Source organism: Lontra canadensis, unplaced genomic scaffold (genome assembly GCF_010015895.1).
Source record: "Lontra canadensis isolate GAN:19392208 unplaced genomic scaffold, GSC_riverotter_1.0 scaffold75, whole genome shotgun sequence".
Taxonomy (NCBI): Eukaryota; Metazoa; Chordata; class Mammalia; order Carnivora; family Mustelidae; genus Lontra; species Lontra canadensis.
Window position 1 is genome coordinate 9890779 of NW_022631069.1, and position 24924 is coordinate 9915702.

Here is a 24924-nt window from a genome sequence, read left to right on the forward strand (position 1 = left end):
AAGATTTACTGGGGGGAGTTTGGGGGATGGTGGAGCAAGAATCGAATTAAAAACCTTCATACCACCACAATTCTGATTATGCTCCCACCCTAGAGCCTTTTCTTTCTCTTTGACTAATTTCAGCAAATTTGTGCATCTAGTTTCCCTGTTGAGAGCAGATTGGTGCCTGAGGTGGGGGGTATGAGTGCTAGCAACCAGCACGGCCTGCTTGAGACGCAACTGCTGAGAGCAGCACGGAGGCAGGAGAGCTGTAAAAGCAGCCACACCAGAGAGGCCGTGACAGGATGTGCTGCTTTTGTGCCGGATCAAGAGAGCCCACGTAGCTCAGTAACTTCTAATAGGAACACTGTGTTACAGTGTCAGATGCTTGATGTTCATGAACATGACCCATAGTCCCAGGGAAGAATTTAATAGTTAATGTCCTCTACTTAGGGAGTCAGGGAGATGTTTAATACATTGCCAAATATATCTACTGAAATTAAAATATTAAAAAAATACTGCTTCAAGTGGCCTTTTCCCAGAAACTGCTGATAAAATGAGGTCTGTGCTGCCACGCTCTGGGACACAGGCTATATCTGCATTCGGTCTGTGTATTTTCACAAATTGTGTTTGTGCCTTATATGGTCTTATCAGGAAGGAAGTAATTTTAAAGGAACTAAGTCAACAAGTTGCTTCACTCTCAGTGGACCTAAAGTATATAGGATGTGCTCAAGTAAGACTATAGTAAGTTTTGGTCATTAAAACTCACCATGATACATGTATATCAAATCACCACAGTATGCACTCTCAATGGTATTTGTCAGTTAGACCTTAAATAAAAAGCCAAAAGAAGCAAACAGAAAACTCATCTTGAAAGCTAAACCTTTAGGGATTCCTGGCTGGCTCAGTTGGTAGAGCGTGCAACTCTTGATCTCAGGGTCATGGGTTTGAGCCCCATGTTAGGTGTAGAGATTACTGAAAATTTTTTAAAAATCTTAAAAAAAAACCCTAAAATTCATTTTTATTTTACTTTTTAAAAAGATTTTATTTATTTATTTGACAGAGATCACAAGTAGGCAGAGAGAGAGAGAAGAGGAAGCAGGCTCCCTGCTGAGCAGAGAGTCCGATGCCGGATTCGATCCCAGGATCCTGAGATCATGATCTGAGCTGAAAGCAGAGGCTTAACCTACTGAGCCACTCAGGCGCCCCTAAAATTTGTTTTTAAGTGGTATTTTGTATCCTCTATAGGTTTTTTTTTTTTTACTTTTGTAACTTGTTTCTTTGATTAGTGTCTAAATACAAGATAATTGGACAGCTGATAACTATTTACACACCTTTTAGATCTTTGATTTCTAGGAGTTGACAGCCCGAAGTGCTGAAAGAACATGCTCAGAGCCCACCCCTTGTGCTGGTGCTCAGCCAAAAGTACTGCCAGGTTCTGAACCTACTGTCCTACAAACTCCCTTTTCCAAGGTAGAATTTAAATAATTCAACCTCTGACCTAGCTGTCTATTTGAGATGAAAGAACTAAGTTATTTAGCACATGCAAAGCATTGAACTAGGTTCTGAGGGGAAACAACAAAGCATAAAACTTCATACCTGTCCTAAAGAACCCGATAATGTAGTAGGAGAGGGAGGTGTACACTGTTCCATTAAAATAATTAAATAGGAGACAAAGGAGTGCCAAATGGCTGGTGCAGAATGGCATGGTGCTCTAGAACACAAGGTTTCTCAACCCCTGGCACTCATGACATTTTGGACTAGAAAGTTCTTTGCTGTGGGGGAGTCGTCCTAGCATTGCAGGATGGTTAGCATCACCCCTGGTCTCTGCCCGTTGGTACTAGCAACAACTCCCCATCCCTCAGTTGCAACAATCAGAAATGTGCCCTGGGGAGTAAAGTCACCCCCGGTTGAGAATCACTGCTGTAGAAATTTGCAGCAAAGAAGCTTTCCAGGTGGAGCACCAGGAAAAGTTTCATGGAAGAGCTAGATTTTCAGCTGGAGCCTAAAGACTGTGAGGTTAGATCTGATTATAGGAGAGAAAAAAGCATTTCAAGCCGGAAACAGGAACAGCAAATGCAAGAGGCAGATTTGGAGAGTGTAAACAGACCAATCTGACCATCTGGAAGAGTTCACGTGAAGTAGTGGACAGGCAAAATCCTGGGCCAGGTTGGGGGGCACCTTGACCAGTGTGGCTGGGAGAGTCCAGCATACAGCACCCCAGAAGGCCGTTTCGCCTGGCACCCATGGGTGGAGCTTATCACTAGAAGCTTGCTTGGAGCTTTGTGACTGCCGTTGACAGCAGTCTTGAACCATGTCTTTTCTCTGTCTTTGCCTCTCTTTAGGGGATCAGAAAACACCATCTTCTTTACCACCTATGCAAATGGCTCCTGCAGTAAGTATATTTTAGTTCCAAATAAGAATGTCCTGTGGTCCATTCACAGTAGAATGTTCTGGGTGCTAAGAGATAGAAACACCAGAGATCCTTCTATTCTTCTGTAGTTTTAATAGCTAAGATAACTGTCAAGGATTTTAAAAATTTTGAAAGTACTGAGCCTAGATTGAATAAAAACATTAGCTATACAGAGAGGCAGTGTACTTAATTTTAGCAATGTGTTTACATAAAGTAATTATTAGGCTACAAACAATAACAAGTCGAAAGACCATGGAGGTTGTGTTGTGATGTTGTCAGCTTTCCAAACCATGGCACCATTTCAAAGCAGAAAGCATGGTCTTTCATTTATTCATTCAACAAACTCATTTTTTCATTCACTGATTTGCACACCTGCTGTAATATGCCATTCACTGTTCTAAGGATGGAGAGAGCAAGACACCCAAGCTTCTCTTATGGGGCTTGAGTTCCAGTAGGGGGTATTAGATGATCAGCAAGAAAACCAAAAACTCAAACAAGACTACTTAAAATAGAAAAAGATAAGTGTGCCATGAAGAAAGCAAAACAGGATGCTGTGGCCGTGACATGTTTATGCAACACTGTATTTGAATTAAGTAAACTCGGTCGTTCTGTCTAGTGCAGAACCTCACATGTACAATATTAAAACCCAAATGTGAATTCCCTATATCTAATGCTGTGTCATTTTACATTGTCACTTGATTAACAAGCATAGAATTAAAAATCGTTTAGCTATAAAATTAACATTCTAAAACGATTGTTTTGGGCTGAAGGCTCACCAGTATGTGAAATTTTAATTAATGTTTTGTCTTGTTTAAGAAGCTGACCTTGGGGCACTGGAATTATGGAGAACTTCAGACTTGGGGAAAAGCTTCAAAACCATTGGTGTGAAAATCTACTCATTTGGTCTTGGGGGACGTTTCCTTTTTGCCTCTGTGATGGCTGATAAGGTGAGTGTTTCCTCTTTTGGCAATTCTGAAATTTCTGTAAATATGTCTCAAATGGATCCCTTTTACCACTGGTCCTGGCAGAGTTTCTTGCCTTTTTGTAGTGTTTAGTATCACTAACATTTGGAAGTAATTCTTTCTAGAGGCTGATTGATTCTTCTGGGCTCTGCACACCAGCCTGTTGTCACCATATGATTACCCACAACCCCAGAATTTGGACTTTACTCAGACACAGATACCTGAAAAAAAAGCAATCCACTTGCTCACTATCCAATAATGATAATAGAAATAGGTAACATTAATTAAGTACCTGCTGTATTCTAGATACTATTCTAGACCCCAGGAATATAGCATTGAACAAAACAGATAAATGTCCTACTCTCAGAGCTTATATTTAAGTAGGGAGTTAGATAGATACTAAACTAATAAATTTGACATAATATTAGGTAGTGATTAAAGCTACGAAGAAATCTATGACAGAGTAAGGAACTAGAATGTGCTAGGAACTGGAGTAGTCCTGTTTTAGATCAGGTGGCTTGGATGGGCTGAGACCCAACTGAAGGGAGAGCGTAGTTCTGTGTACATCTGGGCTGAAGGAGCAGTAGGCACAAAGACAGTAAGCACAAAGATTGGAACATGCTGGAAATATTGAAGAAAAGTGAGGATGGCTGCATGGCTAGAGCACAAAGAAGGGTGATCCAAAGAGGGGGAGCCAGTGGTCAAATGAGAGAAGACTTTAATGGGCCAAGACCTTGGGTTTTCTTCTTCTTGTTTTGGGGAGCTGTGAAAGGCTGTGAGTGGGGGAATGGCGTAAGTTGGCTTCTGTTTCGACAGAGTAGGTAGGTGTAGAATAGCCTGACGGGCAGAAATGGAAGTACCAAGAGCAGCTAGGAGCCCGTGACAGCAGGGAGAGAGATGGTAGGCTGTTAATGTGGACGAGTGAGGCAGTGGTAAGATCTTGGATGTATTGTTAATGTATTGCCAATAGGATTTGCTGATGAATTAGATGTGGTTTGTGAAGGAATGAGAGGAACCAAAGATAACTTTAGAATCTTTGCCCTGAGCAACTGGGTGAATGATGGTACCATTTCCTGAGATGGCAAGAGAACTAAGTTTGTAGGAGAAAAGTCAAGAATTCATTTTCGGGTATGACATGCCCACTAGACACCTAAGTGGAAATGTCGAGTAACATTTGGGCATGAGTCTCCCCAGATTATATGGTATATGAAGCTGTGCGACTAGATGATATCTTCTGGAGGACTGAGCGCATGCTGGAGCACCCCAGTGACACTGAAGGGTTGGAAAAAAGATGAGAATCCAGCAAAGAAGACCAAGAGGGAGGTGGGGAATCGGACAGGGATGCCACGAAATCCCAGGGGAGGAAGTATCTCAGGAAGAAGGAGTGATCAGCTGTGTGCAACTCAGCTGAGATGTGGGATTAGAGCAGTCCTTAGAATGACCCACTTTAGTTGGCGAAGTGGAGATTGTCGGTGACCTTGACAAGTGCAGTTTCTTCAGAGGACTGGGGTTAATGGACTGATTACAGTGGGTTCAGAGAGAATAGGAGTGGAGATGGGGAAGTAGACACAATGACTTCACATAACTCCCTCCAGCAGTTGCACAGAATCTTCCCAGCAACCCGGGAGCAGGTCCTCTTGCCTCAATTTGTATTTGAGGAGATTGAGTAACTTGCTTGGGTCACCGAGAGGTGGAACTGTGGTGGGAATCAGACTGGCCCACTCTGGAGGGGGCCTCCTGTGGTGCAGCGCTAGTCTACCAGGTCACCACCCTACTGTATGCTTTTGAATTCTAGTTCTTACCTGCAACAGTAAGACTGAAAGTGAACTTCCAGGTGTGAGAGAAGTAAGTCAAATGCACTTGCCACTGAACTTTAAAGTGTTTAACATTAGGAGGCACTGGGACTAATTCTTGTGCACTGGCCAACTGTGTCTAGTAGGTACTTTAAGCTGTTCCTCAGAGAGGAGGTATTACCTGCCTTCTTAACAGACTCCTTTCAGCATATAAATACCTCCTGATCAGCTCCCTTATATTGGCCACTTCCCAGGCTGTGCAGGACCTTCATTACGGCGATTCACAGACCTTTATTCCTTAAAGAGGAGACGTGTCACATCTTGACTTCCCTGTGATCTCAAGGGAAGCATGGGTTTCATCTCCCTTTTTTAGACTCTTAATTATCTAGTTCTTTGGATTATGCCAGGACTATCTCAAAGAAACTAAACTTCTGTGCAGCAGTCATCATTTTAAGAATTATCTGAGCAAGCATATATGAATGCCTGTAAAGCCAAACTAAGATGGCCCCATCACCCCTTTAGCTCTGTTGAAGGAAATGGGAATGTCAGAGGTTGGGAAGGTTATATCTTACAGGGCCATACCAGAATGGAGAAGCCAAAGAGGAAGTCAAGATAACCTTTGTTATTTTTTTTTTTAAGATTTTATTTATTTATTTGACAGACAGAAATCACAAGTAGGCAGAGAGGCAGGCAGAGAGAGAGGGGGAGGCAGGCTCCCTGCTGAGCAGAGAGCCCGATGCGGGGCTCGATCCCAGGACCCTGAGATCATGACCCGAGCCGAAGGGAGAGGTTTAACCCACTGAGCTACCCAGGCACCCCAAGATAACCTTTGTTATAATAGAATGGATTGTTCTATGGCCTGGAACTTTGCTAGGGGTTGGAAATTGCTTTGCTAACTGGTACTGGGACCTGTCAATTATAACAGTTGTACCTAGTGAGGAAATGGATAATGATACTCATAATTATGAATAATAAGGTTCCTATTCATGTCCCTGCACAGGGCATCTTGGCAGAAAATTAAAAAGATAAATATTGGCATTTGTTCCAGGATACAACAAGAAGGATTCATGTGTCAACAGATCAAGGGGACACATGGAGCATGGCCCAGCTACCTTCTGTGGGGCAGGAACAGTTCTATTCTATTCTAGCAGCTAATGATGACATGGTGTTCATGCATGTCGATGAACCCGGAGGTAAGAGCTCTTTCAGCGGCCCGCCCTTGAATGCTCAGAGATGTAAGCTTCAAGTTCGACTTTGAACTTCCTTCTTACATGTTGACTTTTTCACTTACCCCGAGGTATTTATTAGTGTCCTACTGAATATACTGTCTTACAGAGAATATGTAGTCTCTGTTAGAAAGGCCCCTTGCTTTGACTCTGTAGTGTGGTTTATGTGTATGCTCAAGTATTCTGGAGCACTGCTGCTCAAAGAACGGTCAGAGGACTGGCACTGGTTTGCAAACTCTTTGTTACCAAGTAAGCACAGAAAACAATAGCAGGCATTGAGAAACTCCTATAGCCTTTGACCAAGTCTTTTTTTATCTGTTGAATCTAATCATTAAAAAATGGTGGATTATATTTTGTCTATCTTTTGTACTTCACTCTTCTTATGATTAATTTTTATTATACTTTACAAAGGATCAGTTTGTGCCATAGTAGAAATTTAAAAATTGATCTTTTACCAGGGCACTTGCCTGGCTTGGTCAGAAGATCACGTGACTCTTGATCTGGGGATTGTGAGTTCGAGCCCCACACTGGGTATAGAGATTCCTTAAATAAATAAAACTTTAAAAAAATTGATCCTTCACCACAGATAGTTTGAGAAGCATTGTTCTGGAATATGAAGATTTAGAGAGATGTAGGATATGAATCCAAAGGCATTGCCTCTGCCACCAGAATAGATCTGGGGAGGTCTTTTCTGTAGCATCTGATTAATCCATCCAACAAACAGTATCTGCCATACTCCAGTCAACAAGCTGGTGCTGGAATTAAAGGTGGACATGAAAATCACGAGTATCAAACCATGATTAATTCTCAGGTCTGCATCTACATCATGAAGAGAGACAGTTGGCTAATGTACACAGTCCGTACTGTGGTCAGTCGTGTGTATGGCTGGACTCTTGTTTTCCCTCTGTTCCCTCCCAGACTTAGTGTTTTTGTTTGTTTGCCTATTTCAGATACCGGATTTGGAACAATCTTTACCTCAGATGATCGAGGCATTGTCTACTCCAAGTCCTTAGACCGACATCTCTACACCACCACAGGTGGCGAGACAGACTTTACCAATGTGACCTCCCTCCGTGGGGTCTACATAACAAGTGTGCTCTCAGAAGGTGAGTCTGGGTACAGCTGTCCTTCTCCTGAAGATGTTGGGAGTTGAGGTTGTGGGGGAGAATAATGGTTCTGATCCTGAGGTAATGTTGCTTGCCTGGCCTGCAAAACTATCCGTGTAAATTCTGACTCTTTATGTTACATAAATTATGGTAAACAGGATTAAAAAGAAGTAAAGCAACAGCAGGTAAAAAGAAAGACTTTTTGAGTTCTATGTTGTTTAGGGTAAGTGTTAAAAAAAAATAAGTTTTCTATATAGGGAGGTTCAGGACTAGGGGAATGAGCCTGAGTTTGAACCACTGCTTGCTTTTCTCCTGGCAGAGGGCACAGCTATAGCCAGCCAGCATTTCTCTTGTGTTCTACTCAGTAGTTCTGCAGAGCTCACCTTGCTAAGGCCCAGTTGTACAAATAAACACGCCACCCTAAAGTATAAAAAGGCTCTTAAGGTTTTGTTTAAATATGTATTTATTTTTTGGTAGGAGGTGGGGCATTGTTTGTTTTTATTTGTAAATTTTATTACTTGTAGTGGTCTGCAAGGTCTTAATCAGTATTGGTCCCTGTTTCCTCCCTGACCTCAGCTGCTACCCCTTTCCCCTCTCCTTACTGTATTCTGGTCACTCCAGCCTTCTGCACACACACCTGGTTTAGAGATGTGCAGGCACTGTTCTCTGTTTCCCCAAAGAGCTGCAAGGCTAATGCCGTGCCCCTTCCCATCTATGCTCATATGTTGCTTTCTGATGAGAACTTGCCCAGGGTATCCCGTTGGAAACTTGTCTGCCCTCCCCTCCTCACAGATACACTCAGCCTCTCCTTAGCAGGTTTTTCCCATACACTTATTGTCTCACGTACTATATAATTTACCTATTTACAGTGTCTGGTGTCTGTCTGATCCTGCCGGGATGTATATTTCCGAAAGTGGGTTTTTTTTTTTTTTTCCTGTTTTGTTCACTGAAAGAGTCTCGAGGGTTTACAGCAGTTTTCATAGTAGGCACGCAATAAATGTTTATTGACTAAATGAATTGTCCTTCATTTGCCTTCTTGTTTGATTTTCGTTGGACATCTCAAAGCATATTGCCTCTGAATTTAAACCTGCAATAGTTTATGTCATTGAAAATAGAACAGGGAAGAGACTTGTAGAAAAAAGGAAAGAAAAAGTACAAGAGGTCAGATACAGAGTAATGGAGAGACAGAAACTAGGAATTATTACGCCAGACTCACACTCACACATTCAAATCCCATTCAGATCTTGAGAGTCCCTAAAACAAGCCTGGTATCCTGGCCTTCTCTGAGGAAAGAGTGGGATGCCTTCCCATTGTAGATTTTACTTCCAAGGCAAGCAAGCAAGCAAGGAGAATGGACATCAGCCTGTTTTGTTGGTGAGGAGATAAAAGGTATCTTTTCAAGAGTATCAGTCTAGATGATTCCTGTCATCAGCTGAGTCCTAGGAAGGTGGGAAGCCTTGCTCAGATATCGTGGAGTGCTCTCTGGATCAGTTTCCCACCAGTACCGAGCTGTTCTGTTGGATGTCACAAGCTTGTGGGCCTCCAGACTTGTAATGGTATTGTGTAGTCTCAGGAGAGAGATATGCAATGATCAGCTGAAGTCCATAAGACGCTTCCAGTGTTTCAGACTTAGTGTCCTTCTTCTCCCATTCAGATAATTCCATCCAGACTATGATCACTTTTGATCAAGGAGGAAGATGGAAGCATCTGAGGAAGCCCGAAAACAGTGAATGCGATGCTACAGCAAAAAACAAGAATGAGGTTTGTTTTACCCCAAGTGTCCTATGTGCTTGGAGCAAGGCAGCCGTTCCATTCTGCTCTGATGGGTGCCAGGCCTTTGAATAATGAAGTTTTGTAAGTGATTAGGGTCTGCAGCTGCAAGCCGAAAGTTTAGAAGTGAGAGTAATGAAAGGAACTTAGAATGCAGGAAAAGGAACTATAAAGAAAAGCCAAAAATACCATGGATTATTTGTCTTCTTAAAAAAAAAAACTGAAGGCTAAAATTTTGTGTCTTATTAAACTGCTGAATGCAGACAGAGCAGAAGGTGGGCCTGTGATCATTCAGGAGTCAGCATGGCGGAAGGTGGGAATCCTTTAGGAAGGATTTCGGGATCCTTCACGAAGCTATGAGCATTCATGAGCAGTGCAAAGCTGTGCTGGCCAGAAACAAATGGAAGAGAACTTGGCTTTCTCTTCCCCTCTGCCTGGGCTCCATGTGGCTGGCGGGTATGGATGGAGACGCCGTGCCATTGCAGGTGTGAAAGTCGGAGCTGACCCCTCTGAGGAGAGGCTAAGAATAGAATAGAGATAGAAGGGCATTGCTCCGGGAGATCCCAGATTCCAGGAGTGACGGGTCTTGACAGGCAAGAAATAAAGAAAAGATAAAAGCTTTATATCTGACTTCTAGAGAGTTTGAGAGGAGCGTGAGGAAACCCTGGGAGTTTTCTTCAAAAAGTGACAGTGTTAGTGGTTCCCAAGTTCTCCTCAGAACACCTGTGGCTAATAGGCACTCTGCTGTTGTAGGTGGGATTTTTGTTTTGTTTGAGAACCTCAGACAGTGTGAGGTAGGGTACCTGTACCCCCCTCAAAGCTCTCTCTCCTTCTCTGTACTCGTAAGTGCTGTGAGCCTCTCTCCCCTCTCCTTTTTTCCCATCCGTCTGCCATGGCCTTGCCTTAACCTGGCTGGGGCAGTGGACTCTTGACTGATGTGGCCCCCCTCACACTCCCATGCCTCTCCCTCCTCAGGACACGTTAGGCTTCCCCTCTGCCTGTGAATAAATGCTGTGCCTTTGACCTGGTGAATGAAGGTCCTCTCCTCCCTGTCAGGCTCTCTCCTGCCTTTTCATTGTCACTGTCCATCTTATCACTGGTATTTTCCTTATTGTAGCCCTCTGCTGCTCCCTGAACACCCCACATGCACCCCTACCACTGTGGCCCACGAGACTCCTGGGGAAATTGTGGCTGATTTTCCACCCCCAAGTCATTAGAATTAGTAGAAATCCTGACCATCCTCCTGCCCACCTTCAGTTAGAATTAATGCTTCCAGGAGCCTGGGTGGCTCAGTCAGCTAAGCGTCTGCCTTCGGCTCAGGTCATGATCCCAGGGTCCTGGGATCGAGTCCTATATCAGGCTTCTTGATCAGCGGGGAGCCTAATTCTCCCTCTCCCCCTGCTCATGCTCTCTCTTGCGAGCTCTCTCTCTCTATCTCAAATAAATGAATAAAATCTTTTTATTTTTTTTTAAGATTTTATTTATTTATTTGACAGACAGAGATTACAAGTAGGCGGAGAGGCAGGCAGAGAGAGAGGAGGAAGCAGGCTCCCTGCTGAGCAGACAGCCCGATGTGGAGCTCAATCCCAGGACTCTGAGATCATGACCTGAGCCGATGGCAGAGGCTTTAACCCACTGAGCCACCCAGCCGCCCCTGAAGAAAATCTTTTTAAAAAAATAGGATTAATCCTTCCTCTTCATTTCACCAATAGTTTGCTTGAACCTCTTGTTTATTGCAGTAAAATATATGATAGAACATGAACATTTTATCCAATGCAGACCTCTTTTAAAGCATTAACTTTCTTGTAAAATCTCTCTTTAAAAAAAAAAAAAAGATTTATTTGTTTGTTTTAGAGAGAGAAAGAGTGTGTGCACACATGTGCAGGGAGGGGCAGAGGGAGAGAATCTTCAAGCAGACTCCCTGCTGAGCTCAGAGCCCAATGCAGGGCTCAGTCCCAGGACCCTGAGATTATGACCTGAGCTGAAACCAAGAGTCAGATGCTTAACTGACTGAGCCACCCCAGCGCCCCTCAGAAATCTCTCTTAAAGGCAGGACTGGGTTTTACTTTGAATCAGTACCACATCTTGTACAGTACCTGGAATATTTCAGGCATTCATGAAGTTTGTGTGGAATCATACTTAAATATTGATCACAGGCTTCAGTATAATGCAGGAATAAAATAAATTAAGACATTGCACATGAGAAAATAATTGCATAATTTGCTCCCAAATATACTAATGCATTTTGGGATCAAGAATATTCCACTGGGGGCACCTGGGTGGCTCAGTTGGTTAAGCAACTGCCTTCAGCTCAGGTCATGATCCTGGAATCCCGGGATCGAGACCTGCATCAGGCTCCCAGCTCCATGGGGAGTCTGCTTCTCCCTCTGACCTTCTCCCCTCTTGTGCCTTTCTCACTGTCTCTCTCTCAAATAAATAAATAAAATCTTAAAAAAAAAAAAAAGGAATATCCCACTGGGACTATAACTCAACAACAAAAACAACCCAAATTAAAAATGGTCGAAGGACTGAAATAGACATTTCTCTAAAGAAAATATACAAATGGCCAAGAAGCACATGAAAAGACGCTTGACATCACTAATTATTAAGGAAATGCAAATCAAAAGCACAGGGAAAGATCACATCACACATTAGAATGGCTACAACTATCAAAAATAAAATAACATGTATTGCTAGGGATGTGGAGAAATTAGAACCCTTGTGCGCTGTTGGTGGATATGAAAAATAGTGCAGTCTCTATGGGAAACAGTATGGTGGGTCCTCAAAAAATTAAACGTAGAACTACCATATGATCCAGCAATCCTACTTCTGGGTATATATCCGAAAGAATTGAAAGCAGGGTCTTGAAGAGCTATTTGTATGCCCTTGTGCACAGCAACATTATCTACAAGAGGCAAAAGGTGGAAGCAACCCAAGTGTCCGTAGACCACTAAATGGATAAGCCAGATGTTTTATATACATGCCATGGAATAATATTGTGCCCTAAAAAGGCAGGAAATCCTGACAACATGAAATTACTACAACATGGATGAACCCCAAGGACATAACACCAAGTGAAATAAGCCAGTCGTAAAAAGACAAATACCGGGGCACCTGGGTGGCTCAGTGGGTTAAGCCTCTGCCTTCAGCTCAGGTCACGATCTCAGGGTCCTGGGATCGAGCCCCGCATCAGGCTCTTTGCTCAGTGAGGAGCCTGCTTCCCCCTCTCTCTCTGCCTGCCTCTCTGCCTACTTGTGATCTCTCTCTCTCTCTGTAAAATAAATAAATAAAATCTTTTTTTTTTTAAAAGAGAAATACTGTTCCACTTCTGTAAGGTGCCTAGAATAGTCAGATTCATAGAACAAGAAAGTGGAATGGTGGTTCCCATTCTGGAAGGTCGGGAAATCTGGGAGGAGGGGCATTGGGAGTTACTGGTTAATGAGTTAGACTTTTAGTTTTGCGAGATGAAAAAGCTCTGGAGATGGACAGTGGTGATGGTGGCACAACATTGTTAATGTGTTTAACCCTGCTGAGCTGCGCATTTAAACATGCGTGGCTAAGATGGTAAATTTTATGGTATTTTACCCCAACTTTTTTGAAGAGTATCCCACTGAAGTCTGGGTTCAGTTCAGAGCTTCCTTAGAAGGGTCTGTGAGATGAGTTAAAAATTACACCTTTGGTTTTAATCTAAGCTTTGGTTTCTTTTCACAGTGCAGCCTTCATATTCACGCTTCCTACAGCATCTCCCAGAAGCTAAACGTCCCAATGGCCCCGCTCTCTGAGCCTAAGGCCGTCGGCATAGTCATTGCCCACGGTAAGCAGCCCTCCTCTCATCTCCCCGGGAACCATCAGCTGAGCATGCTGAGACTCAGTCCCAGTCTTGAATCCTGTAAGAAAACCACCAGACATGACTCTTACCATGCTTTATAGAGTTTCTTACATGATAATGGTATTTTGGGTTTTCCCTGGAGAGAGAAACATGTTTTTTCCCTTTCCCAAATTTTGTGGTCTTTTTTTTCTGTTACAAGAGACATGACGGGAAATAGGGTAAATTCATTGAAAATCATTCCCTCAACGCTAAATCCCCTCCGTTCCGTTGCTGGTTTTTGCTGATAAGATGGGTTGTGTTACAGGTAGTGTAGGGGATGCCATCTCAGTGATGATCCCAGATGTATACATCTCAGATGATGGGGGTTACTCCTGGACGAAGATGCTGGAAGGACCCCACTATTACACCATCCTGGATTCCGGAGGCATCATTGTGGCCATTGAGCACAGCAGCCATCCTATCAATGTGATTAAGTATGCATGAGCTCCGCTCCACCCACACTATCTCCACGGAGGGCGACTGTGGGATGCTTTTTAGTTGTGGGGAGAACTGGGGGGGTGAGGGACTGGTTACAGACCCTGACTCAAATGTGTGCATTCTACAGAACTGTGGGGATCATTCTTGAAGGGATTGCAACCCACATTCAGTGGCTTTGCTTTTTCTTCTGACTTCCTCTAGCTAACACTTTTTGTCACTTTTTAAAAATATTCTTCTTTCTCTCCACAAGAATCTTACACAGCGTTTTAGCACTTTGGGTGGAAGGTGACTCCTTAAGTATAAGTTACACAAAGTAATTTCTGTTTATTTATTTAGAAGCCCGTTCCTTCCTGTGAAAGAAATTTTATAAAGACATTTTCTTCTTTACTCTTTGAATGAATCCCTTTTACCCACCCTATTAACTGTAGGCATTAAAAATTAATATAATCATCAGTCAGCCATCACCTAAATATGAGGGCTTTCTCTGGTTTGGGATCAAACCGCTAGAGTGGTTTCCTGAAACTCCTGTACATGTTGATCCTCTGTCACAGTTGTTCTCTGGCTGTGGTTCCAGGTTCTCCACAGATGAAGGTCAGTGCTGGCAAACCTACATGTTCACCAGGGAGCCCATCTACTTTACTGGCCTCGCTTCAGAACCTGGAGCTCGGTCCATGAATATCAGCATTTGGGGTTTCACAGAATCTTTCCTGACTCGCCAATGGGTCTCCTACACCATTGATTTTAAAGATGTCCTTGAAAGGAACTGTGAGTACCTCCTTTGACGTTTTCCACCAGAAACTTATAAGCCCATTTTCCTAAATAACCAATTCAGTTTCGTTTCTTTTAGCTGGAATAAGAAAATGCACAGGTAAGAAGATTGAAGAATGTGGGTAATCAGGCAAGGAATGGTATCAGAAATGCAGTTTCCCTCTTTGGACTAGCACTGTACGAGAGAAATAAAATGAAGACCACATGTATGATTTAAATTATTCTATCCCCTGTATTATAGGAGTAAAAGAGTTGAAATCTACTTTAATAATAATACAATCGTCTCAACATATCCAAAATGTTATCATTTCAACACATAAGCAATATTAAGAGTTATCGATGAAATGTTTTGTTTTGTTTTGTTTTGTTTTGTTTTGACAGACAGCGATCACAAGTAGGCAGAGAGGGAGACAGAGAGAGGGGGGGAGAAGCAGGCTCCCTGCCGAGCAGGGAGCCCAATGTGGGGCTTGATCCCATGACCGTGGGATCATGACCTGAGCTGAAGGCAGAGGCTTTAACCCACTGAACCATACAGATGCTCCTGTTTTGTATTTTTTTTTAAATTTAATTTTATTTTTTTATTTGACAGAGAGAGAGATCACAAGTAGACAGGCAGGCAGAGAGAGAGGGGGAAGCAGGCTCCCCACTGAGCAGAGAGCCCGATGTGGGGCTCGATCCCAGGACCCCGAGATCACGACCTGAGCCGAAGGCAGTGGCTTAACCCACTGAGCCACCCAGGTGCCCCCCTGTTTTGTATTTTATATTTCTCTTCTTTTTTTTTTTTTTTTAAGATTTTATTTATTTATTTGACAGAGAGAGATCACAAGCAGGCAGAGAGGCAGGCAGAGAGAGAGGAGGAAGCAGGCTCCCTGCTGAGCAGAGAGCCCGACGCGGGGCTCGATCCCAGGACTCTGAGATCATGACCTGAGCCGAAGGCAGCGGCTTAACCCACTGAGCCACCCAGGCGCCCCTATATTTCTCTTCTAAGACTTCAAAATCCAGTGTATATTTGACACTTAGTTTTATAGTAAATCTCAATTCAGACCAGCAATAAGTGGGTAAGGCTCTCACATAGGAGAAGGTAGCTTCACACTGTTGGAGCTCTGTAACATTTTGTGGGACTTATTTCTGCTTGTAAGGATAATGCATGCTTGCATTTATCTAAAATTATTTCATGACATTTCAGGGGTTTTCACCCTTGATTGCAGCAGACCTGTAAAGAGAAAGCTTTAGAGAAAAGTGTGTTTCAAAGAGCATCTGACTGATTGTGTCCCTTACCATAACGTTGAAGTGAAGAAAAAAAAAAAAAGCAACAACAAAAAACATTCAAGTGAGAAAGTTTTCACGCAGAGTTTTGGCTTGAATGTCAGTCCCAGGCGAGGCTCTAGAATGGTGACTGGGCTAGCAATGAGCCCATGTGGGCCATTTCAGAGTTCTGTGACTTCAGGCTGGAAGGCATGTTAAAAAGGCACAGAAAATGGCTTCAGAAAAGGAGGTAAAAAGAAACCCAAGCAAACCCAGACCCCAGTACCAAAGATGCTGACATTGTACTGAAAAATATGGAAGATAAAAGAAAAAACTGGAGAAAAGTCCCCCACCCTTCGAGCTGCAGTTTCTTATTGGTGTGTTAGGATAAAAGACTTAAAGTTTCAGGGGCACCTGGGTGACTCCATCTGTAAGTGTCTGCCTTCAGTTCAGGTCATGATCTCGGGGTCCTGGGATCAAGCCCCGCATTGGGCTCCCTGCTCAGTGGGGAGCCTGCTTCTCCCTTTCCCTCTCCCCACTGCTTGTGTACTCTCTCACTCTCTCTCTGAATTAAATAAAATCTTAAAAAAAAAAAAAAAAAAAAAAAGCCTTAAGGCTTCAAGTCACTGTGGTTGAATTTTGGTCCTGTCGTTTGATTGTAGGATGGGTCCATTTCCTCCGAATGTTAGTTTAGTGACCCCTGAGCATTCTGTTCGGACCTTACTTTCTACAGGGTGTTTAAATATGATTTAATGCCCGAGAGTCATTATTTTCCAGATTCATTAAGTAGGCTGTAAAGGAGCTGGCTTATGAGTTTTCCCCTCATAAGGCGCTATGCAGTTACCCCTAAAGTTTAACACCGCTAAGAGATTTGGTAAGCAACTGCTTCGTAGCAGCCTCCATGCTGGTCTTCAGATCCCAAAGGATAAAAACCTAATCCACAGTCTTTAGGCCATAGGCTTTGAGTCATTTTTCCAGGAGTGGATGGTATGACTTACGAAGCCAGATTGACTATCCTCAATGGTCTACTTGAAAGCCAGTCAACTAGAGTAAAAAGTCTAGAAAGAGATGGTCTTCCCTTCTGTTTGATGCAAGCCAACCCATGGTAAAACTGAACCCATGCTTTAGGCTAACTGGTGTCTTGTCCTAAAAAGAACCACCTCGCTGCTTACCTGCGGCAGCTCCCGCTGACTGGGGCACAGGTGCACACAGCAGGGAGACTGCAGCCTCCCCGCCTGGAGGAAAGCTCAGAGGGGCTCCATGCAGCCGCCCACTGTGAAACAAATGCGGTTTCTCCTATTACCCAAAAGCGGGGTGAGAGGCGAAGAGCCCTCCTCTGGCGCGAGGGGATGCCAACCACTAGTAGGCACCAGGTCCTGCAACTTTTGTCTACAGCTCCAAAATGCAGCAGTAGCATGAGTCAGACATCCGCGTTTCCCTTCCTTGTTCTGCTCTCTGCCTGGCAGCCGCCTCGCGTGCGTAGGTGTGGGGCCAGGCGGTGACCTGAACAGCCTGTCTTCTCTTTAGGTGAGGAGAAGGACTATACCATATGGCTGGCTCATTCCGCAGACCCTGGAGATTACGCAGATGGCTGCATCTTGGGCTACAAGGAGCAGTACCTGCGGCTTCGCAAGTCATCCGTCTGCCAGAACGGTCGGGACTACGTTGTGACCAAGCAGCCGTCTGTCTGTCCCTGCTCCCTGGAGGACTTCCTCTGGTATCAGCTTCCCTCAGATCCCTGTTAGCCGCTTTGCTATGTGGGAGGAGGTGAGGGGCAGCTGGAAAGGATTCAGATCCTTTCTTCCCTGAGGGTGGAGAGCTGCTGCTGCTTACTGAGGAGATGGAAGCACCGAGAAGGGATCCAGAGTTGTTAGTAACGGGACAGGTGAGGTGTCACATCAGACAGTTGTTGGACAACTGGCGACAACCCCTGGAATCCTGGCCCGACAGCCCGGGAGAGAGGTGTGTAAGGAGGAAGAGAGCTCAGAAACCCAGAGAGGGGACGATAGGGCAGAGACCACCAGGAAAGGCAGTGCAGGAGCTGGGAGGGGGTTGGACTTCCGTGTGCTCACTGAACACTGACAGCCCGAGATTAGCAGGTGGGGTGCTAGGTTTTGGATTGTCTGCAAAACTGAAGGCAGCGAGTGTGGTTCTGTCCTGAGACAGGAGGGGATGTCAGGGTACTGATGGCCCAGATGTCCCATCAAGGTCTAAAAGCCATCGAGGTAGACTCCCGTGAGCTCAGGACCATCTGTGCTGAAGGGTCAGTGGCACGGCCAGCATGGGGTTAGTTGATTGTCTAAGGGCAAGGCAGTCCCCAGGTCACCAAGCAGGGGTACTGCTTCCCGAACTCATTTCCTTTTCAAATCATAGTGGCAGGAAATAAAGGTGAATCCTGGAAGATCTGGAAAAGAGTGCAGACAGACAGCAGTCATGTCCCTCCCACATCACATTCTCTAGAACTGCAGGTGACCAAGAATACGGGACTGAGCAAACCTCCCAGTCTGACCGGTGTAGACCCCCTGCCCCGGTGCGGCTCCCATCTGCACATGGAACGGGCCAGGGGTGCTCCTTCTGTGTTTCCACAAGGAACGGGATCTCTCCCATGGCTGTGGTGTCAGTCTAGGGCTAGAGCATGTTGACTGTGACACTCTCATGGGCTGCCTTCATCCTAGAACGTACACAGACTGGGATCTTAACTCCCAGCCTTCTTTCCAGATCTGCTGTGCCTCATCAGAGCTGCGTGCCATTGTCCATGGGGCTTCCTCTGGCCGGGAAGTCTCCCCACATTGCCTGCTTGCCCCCCAGGCTTAGGGGATGCCTACTTGGCCTTTAGAACTTTGCTTACTTCTCTCCTCCACAAAGCCTTCCCCGGCTTTCCCTCATCTGCACTCCTACAGGACACCTGCTGCTGGGTTTTGGTTGTCAGAGAGAGGTTTGGGTCTGCCTTCAAACTCTCAGCTCCTTGAGGGTGTTATGTTTGATAAGCATGGAGTAGTCAGCACAGCCCCTGGCACTTACCGAACACTGACTCTGTAGCAGGCACTGTCCCAAGCCATTTGCATTTACCCCCAGCAGCCCTCTGAGATAGGGACCATTGCCATTTCCGTCTCACCAAGGGAGAAATGAAGGTTCAGAGAGGGCGTCACTGCCTTGCCCACAGCGGCTCAGCCAGAAGTGGTAGAGCTGGAATGTGCGCCCAGCAGCTCGGCCCTGGAGCCTGCACCTGTCCCGCCCGTGCTTGAGAAGTGTGTGACTGTGAGGACAAAGGGCGCTTTCCCTGACATGTGGGATTGCACACCTAAAATTCTCACCATAACTCTCCCCCTGTCGGAGGGGTAGTATCTTCGACTTCTTTTGTTCTTCTTACCCTGCTCCTTAAATATTTGTCAGCAACCTTGAAGTACCAGCAGCATCCGTGTACCCCCCGAGCATCTGTTGCATCCTTGCTGTGCACAGGGCGGTGCAAAGTGACAATGAAAAGTTTGTTATTGACGCTCAGATGCACAGGATTATGCAGTGAAACAGTGCCTGCGGGGTTGAGAGAAGGGAAAGGCCATTCCATCTAGAGCTGAAGGGAGGTGGCTCAGAGAAGGCTTTGTTGAGGAGGAACATTTGAGCTGAGCCCTGACAAGCGCTAGGACTTGACTTTGCACATCTGGGAAGAAACAGTCGTTAAAGCCAGTGGAGTGGTGCGAGGGAAGGGTGTGCTGGGAGATAGGCCATGAGGGCAAGTCGCAGCCGTCCTGATAAAGAAACATGGGAGGGTGCAGATGGGGCAGGCCCAGGCTGAATTTGCAACTTAGATAATGGAAGGAAGGTAGTGCCGTGGACAAACACAGGGAAATGGTGGGAGAGACTGGCTCGAAGGAGAGGACATGATGTGTATTGAATGCTCTATTTTTTTGAGGTTCTGTCAGCAGATTTAGGTGGTGACGTCCAGCAGGAACTTGGAAATGTAGGATCACAGGTCAAGAGAGGTAAAACCTGGAAGTTTTAGCTGCAACAAACAGTTAAGCTCACAAAGGTAGAGCAGATACGGCGTAAGAGAATGAATTGCAGACCTCAGGCAAGGGTCTGCGTTTCCTGGTTAGGAAGGCAGAGGCATAAACCGTGCAGAGAGAAGCAGGTGAGCCAGCTTTGCGGGGGCGTGGGCAGACGTGGGCAGCACATGGGGGTGGCGCGGGGCAGGCCAGACCGGAGAAGGCTCCCCAAGGTTGCCAGACTTGTGCATCCTGGGGGCCTCAGACATTTGCCTCCAAGGTAGTAGGGGGGATTGAAGCCAAAATGCACAGGATAAAAAGTGAACAAGTACGAAATACTCGTTTAAGAAGTTTGGCCAATAAAGAAGAAGAGAGGGAAGGAAGATGATACACACAGGTAAGGAGAAGCCCCCAGGTGAGGGGGCCTGATGGTCCCTCCACATGGTCAGCCAAGCAAGGTCCCAGGGCAGTTGGAGGGATGGAGCATGGATACTTATGCGGGGGATCAGCCTTGGAGAGGAGGCAGTATATTACTTCTTGGGGGAAGCAGAGAGACCAGAGCAGATGGGAAGCACTGTGGAGAGATGGGATAGGATGAAAGGCAGGCAGGCATCCACATTGGAGACAAGGATCCTAAGAAGCTAAGAGGGACAGAAATGGGGCAGGCAGGCAGGATTTGATACACACCCTGGGGTACACACCCAGAGAACATAATGAGTGATTTGGAGGTAAATAAAACGGTAACTAAGCATCGTGGTTTTAGATCTGTTGCTGGTGCCACTGTTTCTTAGTGTCTGAGTTCTCAAGTGAGTTCCCACCCTGCTGCAGGCAGTCCCTTCCCGGAGCTGCTGCTGTCTGGGCCAGGCTTCTAGCTACCGAGTCCCAAGTGCACCAGGCCTGCTCCATGAGCTGCTGGTCCCCCAGCTGAGCATTCTCCATGTCTGTCCTCCTCAGTGGGCCTTCCTCACAGGTGGCAGGGCTGCTCCCATGCAGCCACAGACTGGGCTGTCCATCCGCCTGCGCCACATAAAACCTTCATCGACGGTCCCCTCACTGCCGTTCCGCAGCTCTGAAACATACTGTATTTGTGGACTCTTACAGTGATTTTGGCTACTTCCGTCCAGAAAATGACTCCAAATGTGTGGAACAGCCAGAGCTAAAGGGCCACGATCTGGAATTTTGTCTGTATGGCAGAGAGGAGCACCTGACAACAAATGGGTGAGGCGCCTCCCCTCCTGAGTCGTGACAGCCGTGTCCCTGCCGTGCAGAGGGAGCCCCCACTCACCACGCCCTGCACCTCCATGCAGGCAGTGTTCTAGAGCATGCTAGGAAAATACTGTGGAACAGAACTTTCTGTGGCGCTGGAAATGCCCTCTCGTCTGCTGTGTCCCATACGGTAGCCATTAGCCCTGTGTAGCAACTGAACTAATTTTACTTAGTTTAAGTGTAAGTAGCCACTGTGTGGGGGTAGTGCTGCCCCAGAGGAGACACAGTACTTCCCCCACAGTACATACGCCCCCCTCCCATTTTTGTACGGTGTGTTACTGTGCTTTCCTTGGGCCATGGTTCTTTGGCCCCATCTCGTGGCCCAGAGAGGCAGGCATGCCTCCGCAGGAAGGCCAGGGATACTTGGGCTGTTCAGGGCCTGAGACTACACAGAACATCCCCAAAACATTCCCGAGGCTCTCCCCTCAGGCCTGAAAGGGGGTGGAAGTTTGAGAAGCTTTTCTGCAGATTTTTCAAATCTTGCTTTCAGGAACGAGGAATACATCCTAATGGTCTGACAAGAAATTGTCTGTGCTTTTTCAGGTACCGAAAAATTCCAGGAGACAGATGCCAAGGTGGCGTGAATCCAGTCCGAGAAGTAAAAGACTTGAAAAAGAAATGCACAAGCAACTTCCTGAGTCCTGAAAAGCAGGTACAGTAAAGTAGATCTGGTTTAGGGACCAGTGGGCTTTTGTGTTCTGCCAGAAACAAAGCGACAGCACTGAGAATTTTATGACTGAATACAAAGAGGCCGGACTACTTCAGGCGGCCTGCACTGTGCACAGGAGACCATTAGGATGGAGGATGGGTCACACAGCATGATAAACTCCATGCTAAAAACTTTATCGTTGGAGGAACAAAGTAGAATTCCATACAATTCTGAATTCTTGGGAGCATCAGGTTGAGGACATTTCTGGGGGCTGAGAGTCATTTAGGGAAAATACTTGAAGTCGGGCTGTAAAGGGCAGGAAGAGAGGAGCCCTGGCCCTCATTTAGGTGGGCTCTGTGCTGAGTAATGCCGAGTGTGCTCAGACTAGACAACTGAACTTCGGTACTAATGGGTTTGTGATGTAGGAGCGGGTTATGAGACAGATTACAGCTCTGTGGTGCTGAACCGTCTGGCTAGGATGTGGGAAGTGCTAAAGAGGAAGCCTTTTGATAAAGAAACACTGGACCAGCAGTGTGACTGGGGCAGTCAGCTGTGGGCCCCAGTTCCCTAATCCATAAAATGGGAGATAGACAATCCGCAGTCCCCTCCTCTCTGGCCTTCTGAGGGATGAGGGCCTGACACGGGCAGGATTAGGTAGGTAGCAGGAGCAGAATGTGGGTGTGTGTCTTTGTCAGGGGGCAAGTTCCCTCTTCTCTGCACCCTCACCCTGCATCCCTAGTAGCTATCCTCAGTGTGTGTGTGTGTGATTGGACAGGACTCCCGCCCCCAGAGACACAACGTGTCCCAGAATCCAGTTCCGCCACCTCTTGGATTCACTGAAAACACACGTTCCCTATCTCCCACCCTGAAACAGGTAGGGCCCACTCCAGCAATAATATGAAAAGGCTTATTTGCAGAAACATACCAAAAATGAAGTAAAAACAAGAGTCTTCATGTTACACGATGTCCTGCCTGAGGCAGCATGGGCACAGCTTCTTCCCAGGGACTGGCCATGTTCCACATTTATCTGGCCCACTGTTGTCATTCTCCCCCTTTCCCACTGTGCCCCGAAGTGCTCCACCCCTCCACATGGCTAGTGGGGAACAGCCTCAGTTGCTCTTTGACCTAGGTCATTGCCATAGTTCCCAGAGTAACTCGGATATTAGAGCCTGAGTTTGGACCATTCTGGCAGCTTCCGGGCAGCCGAAGTTCTGGTTCCCCTCTGCCATCAGTGATGCACTCCTGGTAGGGTTGAGACAGTCCGGCGGGGGCGGGGGCGGGGAAAGCACAAAGGGCCTGGAGACTGCAGGTCATTCACAGAGAAACCAGGGGAAGGAGCAGCCTCATTGAGTTCAGTCCTAGCATGTGCACACCTGAAATTGTCTGTGTTTTAATTTGTCAAGAACTCCAAGTCAAATTCTGTTCCAATCATCCTGGCCACCGTGGGATTGATGCTGGTCACAGTCGTAGCAGGGGTGCTCATTGTGAAGAAGTACGTCTGTGGGGGAAGGTAAGGAGCATGGCAGTCAGCCAGAGGTACCAAACTCCAGCTGCAGAGGCAGCCCAGGGCGTGTGGTTGAGCCGGCCCCTGGCGAAAACTGGCCAATGGTAGTGGTGTTCCTGAATCATCAGGCCCAGACCTTCTCAGAGCTTCTGTCTGCCACATGCCGACTGTGGGCTGTGCCTCCCGTGTGTGTGACTCGTGCTGTGAGTGTGTAGAACTCAGAAAGTCCGCAGGCCTGTGAGAGGCATGTCTCCTGTCCCATGTCCCCATGTCACATGTCACCATGGGACAGCTCACGGAGGTCTCCACCCCCAGGTTCCTGGTGCACCGCTATTCCGTGCTGCAGCAGCATGCTGAGGCCAATGGCGTGGATGGCGTGGATGCCCTGGACACGGCCTCCCACACTCACAAGAGTGGTTATCATGATGACTCAGATGAGGTAAGACTTCTTGACGGGTGGCCTGGAAGCACAAGAAAGGGGTGTTCCTGTTCCTTTCAAAATCAGAATCCAACTGAGGCAGAGGGGGCGCGTAAGCCAGCAGCAGCCACTTAATGCCTGTAAGACTTGGCCAGCCCAGAAACTAGGTTAGAACTTTCAAAATAGAAAATTTTTTTTTTTTAAGATTTTATTTATTTGACAGAGAGAGACACAGCAAGAGAGGGAACACAAGCAGAGGGAGTGGGAGAGGGAGAAACAGGCTTTCCCACCGAGCAGGGAGCCTGATCTGGGGCTCGATCCCAGAATCCTAGGATCATGACCTGAACCGAAGGGAGCCGCTTAATGACTGAGCCACCCAGGTGCCCCTCAAAATAGGAATTTTTTAGTGTGCAAATAATATAGTCTCTGTTTCTCTTCTCAGGACCTCCTGGAATAGCTCTTCAAAGTGGCTGGGACCGAGCACAGATGATGGAACCGCAGTACCTCTCACACGCCCTGTGGCTCCGACTTGGGGGAAATAAATTTCCCATTGCAAGGGACCCAGCTCTGTTTCTGCTGCTTCCACCAAAGCCAAAAGGACCTGCGCTAAAGAAATGTGGGCGGGTGGGGACCCGAAACACTCTCACGATTGGCTCTGAGAAGGGGGGGAATCTAAATTCTTTAATTTTTTATTTCAAGTTCTGTCTTTTTGCAAAGTATGGGTTCTTTTGGTTTTGTTTCTGTTTGGTAAGGGAAATGGGATTGGAAGGGAATGTTTCACTAACCCCCCTCTTGCATGTTTTGCATGGCGCCTGCCCCCAGGCACCTGCCAGCCCCGGCATCAACCATCACCAAGTACTCGGTGCTGTCCCCGGGCTCTGCCGGTGACACGGAGCAGCTGCTGAGAGGGACTCGGGGGCTGCGATGACTGGCACGGCCTGGCGGCCTTTCCCCGGCCAGGGACAGCCCCACCCCGAGAGTGCTGCACACCAGCTCCTCACACACACCCCGCCTTTGCTTGCTTGCTCTTTTGGGGACCATGGACCACAGTGGTGTCTCTTCCCCCCACCCCATTTAATTAGGCAGTACCCTCGTTAATTGCCCTTTGGCAACTGACTTAACCATGTGCTTCCAAGACACTAAATCAGGAAAACTTAAAGGGCAATATTTTTAACTTGGGGCAGGAAGAAGGGAGCAGCAGGGAATTGACTAGGGTTAGCACCTATTAAAGGACAAATTCTTGCTTCTTCCAAGATCTTTCCAGCCGTGCTTCGTGTCTGTGCCTGTGAACTTGCTCAAGGACAGGGTGAGGGCTTGCCCTGGATATCTGTCCAGGCTGTGGGGTCTCTCCGCTGGAGCCGAGGGAGGGTGCCCGGGGTGGCCCCTGAGGACTGAACATCACAGTCCTCCGTGTCCTCTGCCACCTGTGGGCACAGTGGTGAATCCTTAGGATGGCTACTTGCTTGCTTCCTCTTGGACTGCTGTTGTACATGGAGCCAGGACTAGACATGTTTTCAGATTTATAAACTATTTTTT

General features: G+C 46.5%; 1 protein-coding gene across 3 annotated transcripts in view; it reads left to right on the forward strand.

Moving 5' to 3' along the window:
• SORT1 (sortilin 1) overlaps positions 1 to 24924 on the forward strand; it is a 62053-nt gene extending 37129 nt beyond the window's left edge. For 2 of the 3 annotated variants that reach the window (XM_032881544.1, XM_032881546.1), the window contains exons 7-20: positions 2325 to 2374; positions 3209 to 3339; positions 6196 to 6340; positions 7324 to 7479; positions 9134 to 9240; positions 12961 to 13063; positions 13383 to 13551; positions 14130 to 14320; positions 17096 to 17285; positions 20653 to 20769; positions 21361 to 21469; positions 22870 to 22976; positions 23286 to 23409; positions 23831 to 24924. In XM_032881544.1, the coding sequence (XP_032737435.1) occupies positions 2325 to 2374; positions 3209 to 3339; positions 6196 to 6340; positions 7324 to 7479; positions 9134 to 9240; positions 12961 to 13063; positions 13383 to 13551; positions 14130 to 14320; positions 17096 to 17285; positions 20653 to 20769; positions 21361 to 21469; positions 22870 to 22976; positions 23286 to 23409; positions 23831 to 23845 (1714 nt within the window). In that variant the 3' untranslated portion in view covers positions 23846 to 24924. The remainder of the gene's footprint in view (positions 1 to 2324; positions 2375 to 3208; positions 3340 to 6195; positions 6341 to 7323; positions 7480 to 9133; positions 9241 to 12960; positions 13064 to 13382; positions 13552 to 14129; positions 14321 to 17095; positions 17286 to 20652; positions 20770 to 21360; positions 21470 to 22869; positions 22977 to 23285; positions 23410 to 23830) is intronic. The other variant, XM_032881545.1, reaches the window with a different exon arrangement.